At 48.2% G+C, this 12,622-nt stretch overlaps 1 protein-coding gene across 1 annotated transcript; it reads right to left on the bottom strand.

The window, feature by feature from the left end:
• Nucleotides 1-1,093: 1,093 nt before the first annotated feature.
• On the bottom strand, nucleotides 1,094-11,252 carry IZUMO2 (IZUMO family member 2). Its single transcript, XM_019798146.1, is given in 8 exon segments — nucleotides 1,094-1,162; nucleotides 2,802-2,919; nucleotides 5,448-5,525; nucleotides 6,608-6,628; nucleotides 6,868-6,954; nucleotides 10,763-10,837; nucleotides 11,035-11,147; nucleotides 11,149-11,252. Coding segments are annotated over 8 exon segments (639 nt in total). The 3' UTR covers nucleotides 1,094-1,119.
• Between the last annotated feature and the right edge of the window lie 1,370 nt (nucleotides 11,253-12,622).

Raw genomic sequence — 12,622 nt, 5'->3', positions numbered from 1 at the left:
AAAACTTCATTTGTCAATAATCTCTAGCATAAAAAATATAAGCAGACGTTTCTCTGTCACTTCACAATGATAGCAAACCGTGTCTTGGTTTCGTCCAAAGTATTCAAAAAATTAGTTGCCCACACTACCTCTGGAGATATTTCATATTTTAAAAATCTGAATTTCTGGGTTCCCTTGAAAACTCTGAAGATCTGAAAACACTGGGCTGTTATTTCACCGTGACCGCAATAGAACGGAGCTGAGTACTTTCTATCCCCCATGGATGCAACCTGCAGTTCACTTTATCTTCCTGGACCCATCAATATTTGGGGTTTTCAACCCCAGACCTTGGGGGAAACCACCAAGCTCCTTTCCCTGGCATTTAAAGGTCCTCAGTGTATGGGTCAGTACCGTTTTTGCAGGCTTCCTTCCCTTCCCCCCAGCACCACCATCCTCATTCATTCAACAAGTATTTACTGAGAGCCTGCTCTGGACCAAGCCTTGTGCTGGGCACGGAATCTTCAGCTAAATCTGGTCTTTCTTATCAACGCCCATCCCTCCCACTTGGGATCTTCATTAACCAGATCCTAAATGAGATAACAAGAATTCTGCTAGCAAGTTCAGAAACAAGAGGATACTATGTTATCCAAATTAATTTGCTTCCAACTTTGGGTTAGCAAGTAAGTGTTCAGACAGCAAAAGACTTACAGGAAAATGTATCTGAATCTATTGAGGAACATAGAGGGTGAAAATCTAGTTCAGATAGGGAGGGGAACCTGTATTCTCTGCATTGACTACTGCTGGCCCTCTGCCAGACCATCCTGAGGGTCCCACTATGGTGTCCTCTCCTTTAGGATGCATTCCTCCCCAAAGTAGGAATGGTTGCCCTTTCAAGCTCTCATTGTAGGTCATCTGTTCCTCTTGAAGAGCCAAATCACTTCGACTTTGATGTAGGGTAATTGGTACCTACGGATGAGTGAGACCTGGTCCCAACCCTTGAGCAGCACCCAGTTGGGAGTCCAGAGCTGGACACCGACTGGGACGAGGGTCCTCCAGAAACTGACAGAGACATTGAGGAATTTGTCATAGGCTTTATTAAACTTCTTTTCCTTTCCCCTTACAGACCCCCAAACCACCGCCTTACTGCAGCAGGAGTTTTCGGTTTTGCCTGTACATAATAGCCCTGGTCAGAGAGAAAAAGCCTGGAGGTTACAAAGAGAACTTCAGGGTGGCCCCTCCAGGCCAACCATGCCCCCTCCCAGCCCCCAGCCAAACTTCCCTCCAATCATCAGCCTTATTTGGTTCAGCCTGTAACATCAAGGGTATCTGGGCAGATTTCCAGGGTTCTCAGCCAATCAGTGTTGGTACATGAATGAGGAGGAGAGAAAATGTGAGACTGGGAGTGAGGATAAAATGTGAAAACAGAAAGAGTGGGAAAGACCGGAGGAGACTCTGAAAGACATAGACGTAGGGTGAGAGACTCGCAGAGAAGGGAAAGACAGAAGGAGAAGGAAATGAGGAAAGAGAGATTCAGGCGTGCTGAACTGAATTGTGTCCTCCCAATCACCCCCGCCCATCGCCGGGCACCGAGATATATCCAAATCCTAATCCCCGGGACCTGCAAATGTGACCTTGTTTGGAAATAGGGTCTTTGCGGATGCAATTAAATTAAGGTAAGATGAGATCATTCGGGATTTAGGATGGACCCTACATTCAAAGACTGGTGTCCTCACAGGAGAAGGGAGAGGGTGATCAGAGACATAGATGCAGAGGAAAAAGCCTTCGGAAGATGGGGGGTACGTGGGCAGAGATTGGAGGGAAGCCATGAGCCAAGGAATGCCAAGGATGACAGAGAGAAGGAGGGGCCAGACTGACATTGGGCAAGAGGCTTAGGGCGAGAGAAACAGGATTCAAGACAGAAATGAAGACCTAGCAAAGAAAGAGGGAGAGGTTCAAACATGGGGGAGGGGAGAGAGCAATGGGGAAGGTGCTGGAGAAAGAGAGGGGAGGTGGGAGGGATTCAACCTGGGGGGTGGAGAGAGGGGACAGCAGGATTGGGACTGGGACAGGGGAGGGGAGGAGAAAGTCCAGTGGGAGAGGCAGAGAGAGGGAGAGAGAAGGGGACATGGGCCAAACAAGCTCACAGTGAGAGCAGACATTCATTGTGATGAGTGCTGATTTAACTCACTGCCAAGCCCTGGGAAAGGAGGGTGAAGGGCAGGTGGAGGAGCAGAAACTGACAGAAAAGGGGCCAGAGGGAAGAGGAGAAGGGCTGGAGGGTGCGACAGGCAGGTAGAGTGGGAGAGTCACTCAGAAGGGCAGAGAAGAGGGGGAGGTCCACTTCTCCCCTTGCATCATGGGCTCAGTGCTTGGGGCCCACGGAAATGTTTTCATTTTAACCACTTTGAAATGCAGAAGAGAATGAATTAATACAACAATGATGGTGGAGAAGAATATATAATAATGAATTCAGCTTGGATGACATCTATGTTCATACCAGCACATGCATGAAACACAATATTTAATTTTTTTTTTTTTTTTTATGGAGGAAGAGACCCAGAGAGGCAGAATTGCTGAGGACCCAGGAAGGACTCAGGGTGGTCCAGGGGTGAGAGGAAGAGGAGGTGAGAGAGAAAGAGAGATGGACAGAGAGAGAGATGGGGGCGGGGAAGAGAAGAGATGGAGAGAAAGAAGGAGAGGCAGAGACAAAGTGAGAGAGGAGGAGATTCCCAAATGACACAGTGACCGATACAGGGCAGGGACATTTTTGTGGGGCCCAGTGGGGCATTTGGAAGCCTCAGGAAAGGGCAGGGATGACTCACGAGGCCACGATGACCCCGAAGGCAAAAACAGCCAGAAAAATGGAAATGACAGCACCACCTTTCTGCAGGTTCTCCTCCTCCTTCTGGTACTGCAGGGTCATGCGGGGCTGCCTGTCAACTGTTGGGGGTGGGGGAGACAACCCTGACTTCCAAGTCACCACCCTTGCTTGGCCTGGCACCCACACCCACCTTCTCACCCAGCAACCTCAGCCTCTCTCCCCCTCCTCCCTACCTGTCCCCTGCCCTCCCCTGGGGTCTGAATGCATTCAGCCATTCCTCAAATTCTGTGTCCTGGGCACTGTGTTAGGTGCTCTGGATACCTCCATGAACCCCACTGGCACACATTCTGCCCTCGGGGCACCGACAGTCTACACAAGCACATCCTAGTGACGCCGAAGAGCCCCATGCTACATACGACTCATTGGCTAGGTGGTGGGAGGAGGATGTGGGTCATTCGACTGCCCATGAACATGAGATGCAAAATTCTGACAATCTCAGGACAAGGTGAAAGTCAACCTGCATCTTAGCTGGGGACCCTGAAGATCCTTGGGAGTCCCATTCGGCATCTTCCAATGGTCCCCTCCCCCTGCCTCTATCACTCTGTCAGCAGAGCCTCTTGGTTCCACCTTCAGAATGTGTCCGGAGTCTGACCCACTCCTGGGCTACCGACCTGGTCTAGCCCCCTATCAAAGCTCTTCTCCCGGGGTTCTCCTCGCCCTACAGTTCCCCAAATGGCCACCAGATGGCGCCCGTCAACACTTAAGCCCTCTCCAGTGCCTCTTCCCGCAGAGCCTTCCCTAAACTCGCCTCTAATTCAGAATAAAAGTCTAAATCCTCAGCACGGCCCACCAGGCCCTGCAAAATCTGGTCACCATGTGACTAGCTAGCTACTATGCCCTTCTTCATTCATTTGGCTCTGGCCACACTAGCCTCCCTCTTGTTGCTCAACCATGTTGGACCCTTGTGCTTACTGTTCCCTACTCCCTCACTTCCTCTGGATCTCAAACACCACTTCTTTAGAGAGGTCCCACCCCTCCCTTTCCCCAAGGCACTTTCTATCAACGCTTCTCTTTTGTTTTCATGAAGGCACACTTGCTATCTGGAATCAATCCATTTATCCGTTCCTGTAATTGTCTGATGGTGGTTCTCAGCTGGGGACAATTTTGACCCCCAGGGGACATTTGGAAAGGTCTAGAGACTAGAAATGATTGTCATGCCTTTGGTGAGGGGAGTACTACTGGCATTTAGTGGGGTAGAGGCTAGGGGTGCTGTTGAACCACCCTACAATACACAGGACAGCCCTTATAACAAAGACTATCCAGCCCCAACTGTCAGTACTGCCAAGGTTGAGAAGCCCGAGCTAACCCTTCACCCCATTAAAATGTGGGCAGTGTGAGCCATTTGTCTTCCGTTCTGCTGATCCTCACTTTGGGGGCATAATGGGGTACTCCAAATATCTGTTGTAGTTGACCACTATTCTAACTGAGCAAATGGACAAATCCCTTCTTTGCAACTAGTCAATGTCGTGGGGGGGGGTGCGGAGGAAGTGATATGAGAAACTCTTCTAGAGTAAAAAAAGTGGAAAAAAACCCTACAGTTGAAATTATATGAGAAGACTTTTTCACTGGGTCCTGGTTTGAATGAATCAGCTGTGAAAGATATTCCGGGGACCATTAGGGAAGTTGCAAAAGGACTTAGCATTACTTGATATTGAAGCATTGTTGCTAGGTTTTTTTGGGTGTGAGAATGCCGCTGTGGTTACATAGGAAATGTCCTTATTTTTAGAGACACACACACACTATTTATGGGTGAAATCTCACAATGGTTGATTTCTTTTAAAATACCATGGCCATGGGGTGCCTGGCTGGCTCAGCTGCCAGAGCATGTGACTCTTGATCTTGTGGTTGTGAGTTTTGGTATAGAGATTACTTAAAAAAAAACAAAACAACAACAACCATGGCAATAAATAAGTAAAGCAAATGTGGAGGAATGTGCATTGTCAACATAATTTGATAGAAAATGCTACTTTAGAGAGTGTGATCAGAGAGTCATCTTTGAGGAGGTGAACTTGAAGACTTCACTGAAATAAAGGAGTGAGAGGAACAGTGTGAGAAGGAACAGCATGACTATTCAATTTTGATGGATATATGGGGGTTCACGGCACTATTCTCACTGCCATAAGTATGTACATTTTAAAAATCTCTGGGGGTTCCTGGCTGGCGTGGTCAGTGGAGCGTGTGACTCTTGGTCTTGGGGTTGTATATCTGAGCCCCATGTTGGGTGTAGAGATCATTTAAAAATTTTAAAATCTTAAAAAAAAATCTTGAATGAATGAGTGAGTGAGTGAATGAATTCAGCAGATCCTCCTGGACTCCCCAAGTATGGCACTGGTGAAAAAGAAAATGTTTTTCTAGCACCTGCCATTCTGGTATTAGAGGCATTTTAAAGTTACAGAGGAGTCTTCCCATTAACAGTAGAGGGAAACGAATTTCAGAATGGGGTAGCAACATCTGGGGCACACTTTAAGCAAGTGGTAAGTGCAAGATTCAAGGTTTTATGTGGGAGAGCTCAAAACCCCTATCTGCTGGGTCATGGCTGTCTTCATCTCTCATGCGTCCCTGTCTTCCCTCACCCCCAGGAGCTTACCAAAACAGTGCTTTCTTTTGATACACTTGGGACTGATCTTCTGGCAATGTAAACAGTCTAAGACTTCTTTTAGCAAGCCTGGAAAGGAGGGAAGGGAGAAGTGCGATGAGGACAGATATCAGACGGCTGGCAAGGGACAGGAAGGCAGAGGGGAAAGAGAGGGGAGTCCCTTTGCCCTCCCGAATTTGGAGTTCCCATGTGCGGCAGAGCAAGCTGAGCAAAATGCACTGATTCCCATTAAAAATAATTTTTAGGGGCGCCTGGCTGGCTCAGTCGGTGGAGCGTGTGACTCTTGATCTCGGGGTCATAAGTTTGAGACCCGGGCTGGGTGTAGCGATAACTTAAAAAGAAAATCTTAAAAATAAAACTAAAAATTTTATATAATCATTGAAGAGTTGAATTGAGTTGCAGCTGTCCAGTTGACCAACACTTGCTTGCAGACATTTTATTAAACAAATGTTAGATTTGTAGATTGAATGTCTACAAATCATTTAATTTGTAGACATTTGTAGATTTGTAGATTAAATGTCCACAAACAGAATGCTTGCATTTCTATATTTCTGTTTTGCAGCCCCCTATGACATACAGTGGCTAGAGGCTCACTCATCTGTCTTCTCTGCTTCCTGCCACACAAAAAAGGACTACATTTCCCAGGCTCCTTTGCAGTAGGTTGCAACCATATGACCAGAGTTCTGGCCAATGGAAAGTGGGCAGAGGGATGCGGCCAGTTCCTGGGTCAGGACAAACAAGCTCCCATTAGGAATTTTCCCTATTCTCTCTCCCTTCTGAGGTTAGCGTAGAAGCCACAACACAAGTGTAGCCTATATTCCCGGGGTGCCACTTGGAAGAAAAGTTCAACTCTCAATGAAATTTGGGTAAGCAAGAAATAAATCTTTCCTTTGTTAAACCACTGAGAAGGGTTTATTTGTTACTATGACCTGGCCTCTCCCATCCTGACTAACATCCCCCCCAAAGTACTTTTTTGCAGGTTGCAACCACTTCCATGAGCCCTCAAAATCAGATATCCCTAGATACTACAGCTCTGGGGAGGGGAACCACCAGATGGAGTAGGCGATAGTGAGGCTTGATTTGGGGGAGATAGGGTAAAGAGGTGTGGAAGAGTAGAGAAGGGAGGGACAGAAAATAAATCCAGGACTCACGGCAAATTTTGTGGTGGCAGGCTGCAAGAGAAGAGAGCCAAAGTGAGTTAAATCGGGACAGCAATTTGAGAATTTAATGGGAAGGGACCAGGGGAGGGAGAAGTGAGCCTGGAAACAAGAGCAGGGAATATCGGGGAGAGGCAGAGAAGGCTGAGTCACAGGGGAGGTGAGCAAGCAGTCTGGGAGAGAAAGTGCGAGAAGGGGATGGAGTGATTAACGGGCAAGGGGAGGTGGGGGCTTGGTGGGGAGAGATGCTGCACCTTTCAGTTCATACGATTTTAAAACTTTCTTGAGTTCCTTGATCACTCTCTCCCTGAGAGCCACCAGCTCATCCAGCAGAGGCCCATCTGAGGAAAGAGAGAGAGAGAGAGAGAGATCCTTGTGGGGTGGGAGGCGCCCAGCAAGCCCATCCCATCTGCTGCTTCAAAGAGATGAGGAAACCCCTTTTCATTCACCAAAATCGGGTATCACTCAGGTCTACTGAGCAAATTTGTGGCCTGGGAGGTCTTGCATATAGCATCTGATCCCCTGTGGGGCCCCAGGACAAACCACCTTCCACTGGCCTCAGCTTTCTGATCTGGGAAGTAGTAGAATGCACTTGGTCACCTCTCCTTTCCTTTCCTCTGACCTGCTCTCCTCTCCTCTCTGTCTACGCTCACTCCTTCATCCAGCTTCATGGCTTTGTGTATTACCTAGATCTGCACTGTCCAATATGGCAGCCCGCAGCCCACATGGCTGTTGAGTACTCAAAATGGGCTAGTCTGAATCCAGGTCTACTGTAAGTTTAAAATGTATGCTGCAGTTTGAAGACATGGTATGAGTAAAATAACTGTTAAAAAAACCTCAATAATTTTTATGTTGCTTGCATGTCGAAATGGTCATTTAGGGTATCGGGCTAAATAAAATGTATGAAAATTAATTTCACCTGCTTCTGTGTATCTTTTTAAACACGTGGCTCCTAGAGAATTTAAAGTGACATGTGACTCCTACTTGTGCCTCACATCATATTTCCATGGACAGCGCTGTTCTGTGCAAACCCGTTCCTCCCACGTTGATGTCTCTAGCCTAGACCGCTCACTGAAATCCAGATGGATATAGTCAAATACCCACTTAGGAACTCCACTTGGATGTCTGATGGTCCTCTCATACTCAGTAAGTCCCAACTCTGAACCTTGATAGACTCCTCCAAGCCTACTCCCAATGCCCAAGTCTTCTCCACCTTAGGAGGAAGTGGGAGGTTCCTGATTCTAATTGTTCAGCACAGTCCTTGGTGCTTTGAGTCCTTTTTCTCACATCCTGCATGCAGTCTGTCAACATGCATGTTATGTGAACGAAACCTCTCTGTTCAATATCCAAGATAGGGCGCCTGGCTGGCTCAGTCAGTTAAGCATCTGCCTTCGATTCGGATCATGATCTCAGGGCCCTGGGATCCAGCCCTACATCAGGCTCCCTGCTCAGCGGGGAGCCTGCTTCTCCCTCTGCCTCTGCCCCTCCCCACCTCTCCTGCTCTCTCTCAAATAAATAAAATCTTTAAAAGAAAATATTCCAGATAGATCCAGGAATACAATCACTTCTCACCCCCTCCCCTGCTACCACCCTGGTTCCAGCCATGATTATCTTCTGCCTGGGCCACTGTGGCAGCTTCTTGCTGGTCCGCCAGGCTTCCCCATGTCCTGCCCAAATCTCTCCTCCACAGCCAGGGGGATGCTCTTAGAACCACACACAGTAAGCTCACCCGTATCCCCCTTCATCTGTTCAGAGCCCTCCCACATGACCCAGAATAGAAGCCAAAAGTCCTCACCGTGGCCTGGAAGGCTCTGCCCCATCTACCCATCCCCGCCCCCTTACCTCTAGGACCTCATTGTCCACATCTCTCCCTATCTCCACTCCAGCCTCCCTGGCTTCCTTGAGATTCTGTGAATATGCCAAACACAGGCCCATCTCAGGAATTTGCACTAGCTGTTCTTTCTGCCTGCAGCCTTCTACCCCAGCTGCCTCCGGGGGCTTCCCCCTGCCCTTCAGGTCTGCTCACATGCTGACTTGTCAGTGACATCCCTTTGGCTGCCTGTCTTTATACTGCAGCCCCCACCCTATTCCTAGCACCCCTTACCCCCCAGTCCCTGCGTTATTTTCTCCATAGTATGTGTCCTCATTTATATTGTGCAGGAAAGGGTTAACTCAGCAGGTTTGGGTTGTCCAAACACTGCACATTCCGAAAAAACGTTTGGCTCCTAAGTCCTTGGAGTATCCTGCCCGTGAAAAGTGTCTTTCTGGGGGCTCCAGGCTGGCTCGGATGGTAGAGCATGTGACTCACTCTCAGGGTGGTGAGTTCAAGCCCCACATTGGGCATGGAGTTTACCAAAAAAAAAAAAAAAGAAGTGTCTTTCTTTACGGGGCCTTGGGCCACACCAGCTAGTCTATGCTACAGTGATTCATGGTGGAGGGCTTGGGCCACGTGGTAGCAGGTTGACCTCCAGAGGGGCCGGAGACCAAGTAGCTAAGTCAGCCACTTGGGTTCTCTGCACCAACATGACCAACCCCCAAATGATATAATAATAGTCGGTAAAGTGATTAGCTTGGGCTCTTCAAAAACGTCAGTGGCGTAAAAGACAAATGAATGCAATGCATGATCGCAGAGCAGATCAAGGATTGGAAGGAAAGTAGTGCTGAAAGCCACGACTGTGACCATTGAGAAATTGGAGGACTAGATATCAGATAGTGTGGAGTTTGTATTAAATTTCCTAGTTCCACTCATTGTGCAAGAAAATACCCTTCCTTGCTCTTGGGAGATCGCCCATTGAAGAGATTAGGGTTGAAGTGTCACTAACTCTTATTTTTTTTTCCTTTAAAGATTTTATTTATTTATTTGACAGAGAGACAGCCAGCGAGAGAGGGAACACAAGCAGGGGGAGTGGGAGAGGAAGAAGCAGGCTCCCAGCAGAAGAGCCTGACATGGGGCTCGATCCCAGAACGCTGGGATCACGCCCTGAGCCGAAGGCAGACGCTTAACGACTGAGCCACCCAGGCGCCCCAGAAGTGTCACTAACTCTTAAAGGGTACACACACACACACACACACACACACACACAGAACAAACGAGGCAATGTTAACATGTGGACAAATGGTATATAGGTGTTCACTGTACTATTCTTGCCACTTTTATAACCATTTGAATTTTTTTTTCCAAATACAAAAATCACCTTTTTAAAAGGTGAGAGCTTTAATTACTGCTTTCCATTAGAGCTTTAAAATTCTGATTGATGTTCAGGCCCAACGCCTGATATTCTGATTTACTTGGCTGCTGCCTGGGCTTCTGGAATGTTTTAAGAGCTCCCCAGGGGATTCAAAGGTGCAGCCTGAGTTGAGACCTGCTGCTCTAAACCTTGTCTGTTAAGGTGCAGACAGTAAGTATTTTCAGCTTTGAGGGCTAGATGGTCTGCCTTGGAGAGCAAAAGTGACGGTAGACAATATGGAAATTATTATTGTTCTAATAAAACTTTATTTACAAAAACAGGGGGCTGGCAAAAGGATTTGGCCCCCAGCTGTATTTTGCCAACCTCTGCTCTAGGCACAGAGGCCAGATGCAGCATAATCTTAATAGCTAACACTTACTGAGCACTTACTATTTGCCTGGCTTTGTTCTAAATGCACATGCACAAACTCATTTACACGTCTCAGTGACCATGAGGTGAGTGCTATTTTTCCCATTTTACAGATGAAGAAACGGAGGCACAAAGAAATTAAACATCCACAGGGCCCTCTACTGTCCTCTGCTGGGTAACGTCATAAGGTCTTCAAATGACTCTAACCTCCCTGGGGCCGCTGAATACAAAACCAGAAGAGACACAAGGGGCGGTGGTTAGGAATATAATGTCTGAGCTGTGTACTTTGGACAAGTCACCTAACCCCTCTGAGCCTCAGTCTCCCGCTCTGTAAAGGGCAGATCACAGTAGTGCCCACAGTGATGAACTGTCCCTAGACTTTTTATAGTAAAACACTTAGAACCCTGCCAGACACACACTAAAGGCTATACCCACGTGTTTTGTTTTGTTTTGTTCTGTTTTGTTTTGCATATCGAGGGAAGGCAGGGTGGACACAAGGAAAAGGGAGGACGGAGAAGGGGGCTGGGAAAAGGCTTTCCCTCTTAGCTCCTACCTCTTAAAGAATTAACCATTAAGTGGCTTGTTTGGTTCTTGATAAAAGACGCCACAGGTTCTAGGTGATCTCTCCCTGGGGACAAGAGGGGAGGAAATTCCAGTGGGTCCCTCAGAGAGCCAGGGGACACCCCATCTTCCTCCAGGAATGCTCCCACCCTCCCCTCTTGGGAACGCAGTCCCCAAAGCGTCGTCTCCCACCCCAGCCTCGGGCTACCTCCCAGGTCCCCCCACCCAGTGCCTGGAACCCTACCCCCCCTCTCGAGCACGCACCTACTTTCCCAGCAAACGCGTTCACAGCGTAGTCCCGGAAGAAAGGCCTCTCCATGCCCAGCAGCACGGCCTGGGCACGGGCCTGCAGCAGCTCCGGATGGAAGCGCCAAGCACAGCTGGCCCAGGGCCTTCCGCACGGACAGGTCACACTGAAGGCAGCCCCCGCCTCCGTGGGCGCTCAGGCCCAACAGCAGCAGGAGGGCCGAGGCCAGAGGCATGGCAGGGTCTTTGTGACGTCACAGAGGAAGCTGGCCGGCCCCACCCCCAGGGAAGGGCGGGGTCAGGGAGGCAGGGAACGCTGTGCCAAGGCTCGTGTTTGCCGAGCACCTACTATGCGCCAGGCACGGTTCTAGAAGCTAGGGTGAGAGTCTAGAAAAACAGAAGTCTCTGCCTTGTCCCCCTGGGTCTTACATTCATTCAGTCAACGCGTATTTATTGAGCACCCACTATGTGCCTGGTGCTGTTCCAGGAGGTAGGGCTAGAGTGGAGAAAAACAGGCGGTCCCTGTTTTCAGGACTTACCTTCATGAATTGAACAAATAATTTCTGAGCACCTACAATGTGCTAGGCCCTGTTCTAAGCACCCGCATATAGAGCTGAGGGAAACCATCTGCTCACACGGACTTTACATTCATTTGTTCAACGAGTACCAGTGGGGCACCCACTGAATAAGCTGGCCGCATGGGATTCGGTCTAGCAGGGGTGGAAGGAGGTGTGTGTGGGGAGAAACGTAAAACCCAGTAAACAGATTAGTAAATAAGAACGACAACCTGCAGGGATGCCCGCGTGGCTCAGTTGGTTAGGTGTCTGTCTTTGCTCAGGTCATGATCCCAGGGTCTTGGGAGCCTGCTTCTCCCTCTCTCTCTCCCTCTGCTGCTCCCCCTGCTTGTGCTCTCTGTCTCTGTCAAATAAATAAATGAAATCTTTTTAAAAAATGACAACCTGCAGTGAGCCCTGGGGAGCAAATAAGCAATTTGAGTTGCTAGAGTTTCTTGGGGGGCTAGCACCCCAAAAGCAGCGGCTTGTCTGCTGGGTTCTCTGCTCTGGTCCAATGCCTGGCACCTACGAGGTGCTCTATACATACTTCTCAAATTCCACGAATCCACAGGGGATTTCTGTTTTTATAGGGTATTTTTATCTTGAAAATCTCCCAGGCTAGAGAGAAGTTGTGGGAATGGTAAACACTTGAAGGTGCCATGTTAACGCTTTGCATTCATTGGATTTTCCTCTCTATATGTATAAAATATTATATAGAGATTAATTATAGGTTAATTTCTAGGGGCTCCTGGGTGGCTCAGTTAGTCAGGTATCTTACTTGATCTCAGCTCAGGTCTTGATCTCAGGGTCATGAATTCAAGCCCTGCATTGGCCTCTGTGCTGGGCGTGGAGCCTGCATTAAAAAAAAAAAATGTTAGTTTCTATTAAAAATAGGCAAAGGGCTTGAACAGATATTTCTCCAAAGAAGATATAAGAATGGCCAATAAGTGCATGAAAAGATGCATAACGTCACTAACCAACAGGGAGATGCAAATCAAAACCACAAGGAGATACCACCTCACCCTTGTTAGGATGGCTACTTATCAGAAGAA

This window comes from Ailuropoda melanoleuca, chromosome 12, assembly GCF_002007445.2.
Source record: "Ailuropoda melanoleuca isolate Jingjing chromosome 12, ASM200744v2, whole genome shotgun sequence".
Taxonomy (NCBI): Eukaryota; Metazoa; Chordata; class Mammalia; order Carnivora; family Ursidae; genus Ailuropoda; species Ailuropoda melanoleuca.
This window is presented reverse-complemented; position numbering and strand designations above follow the sequence as displayed.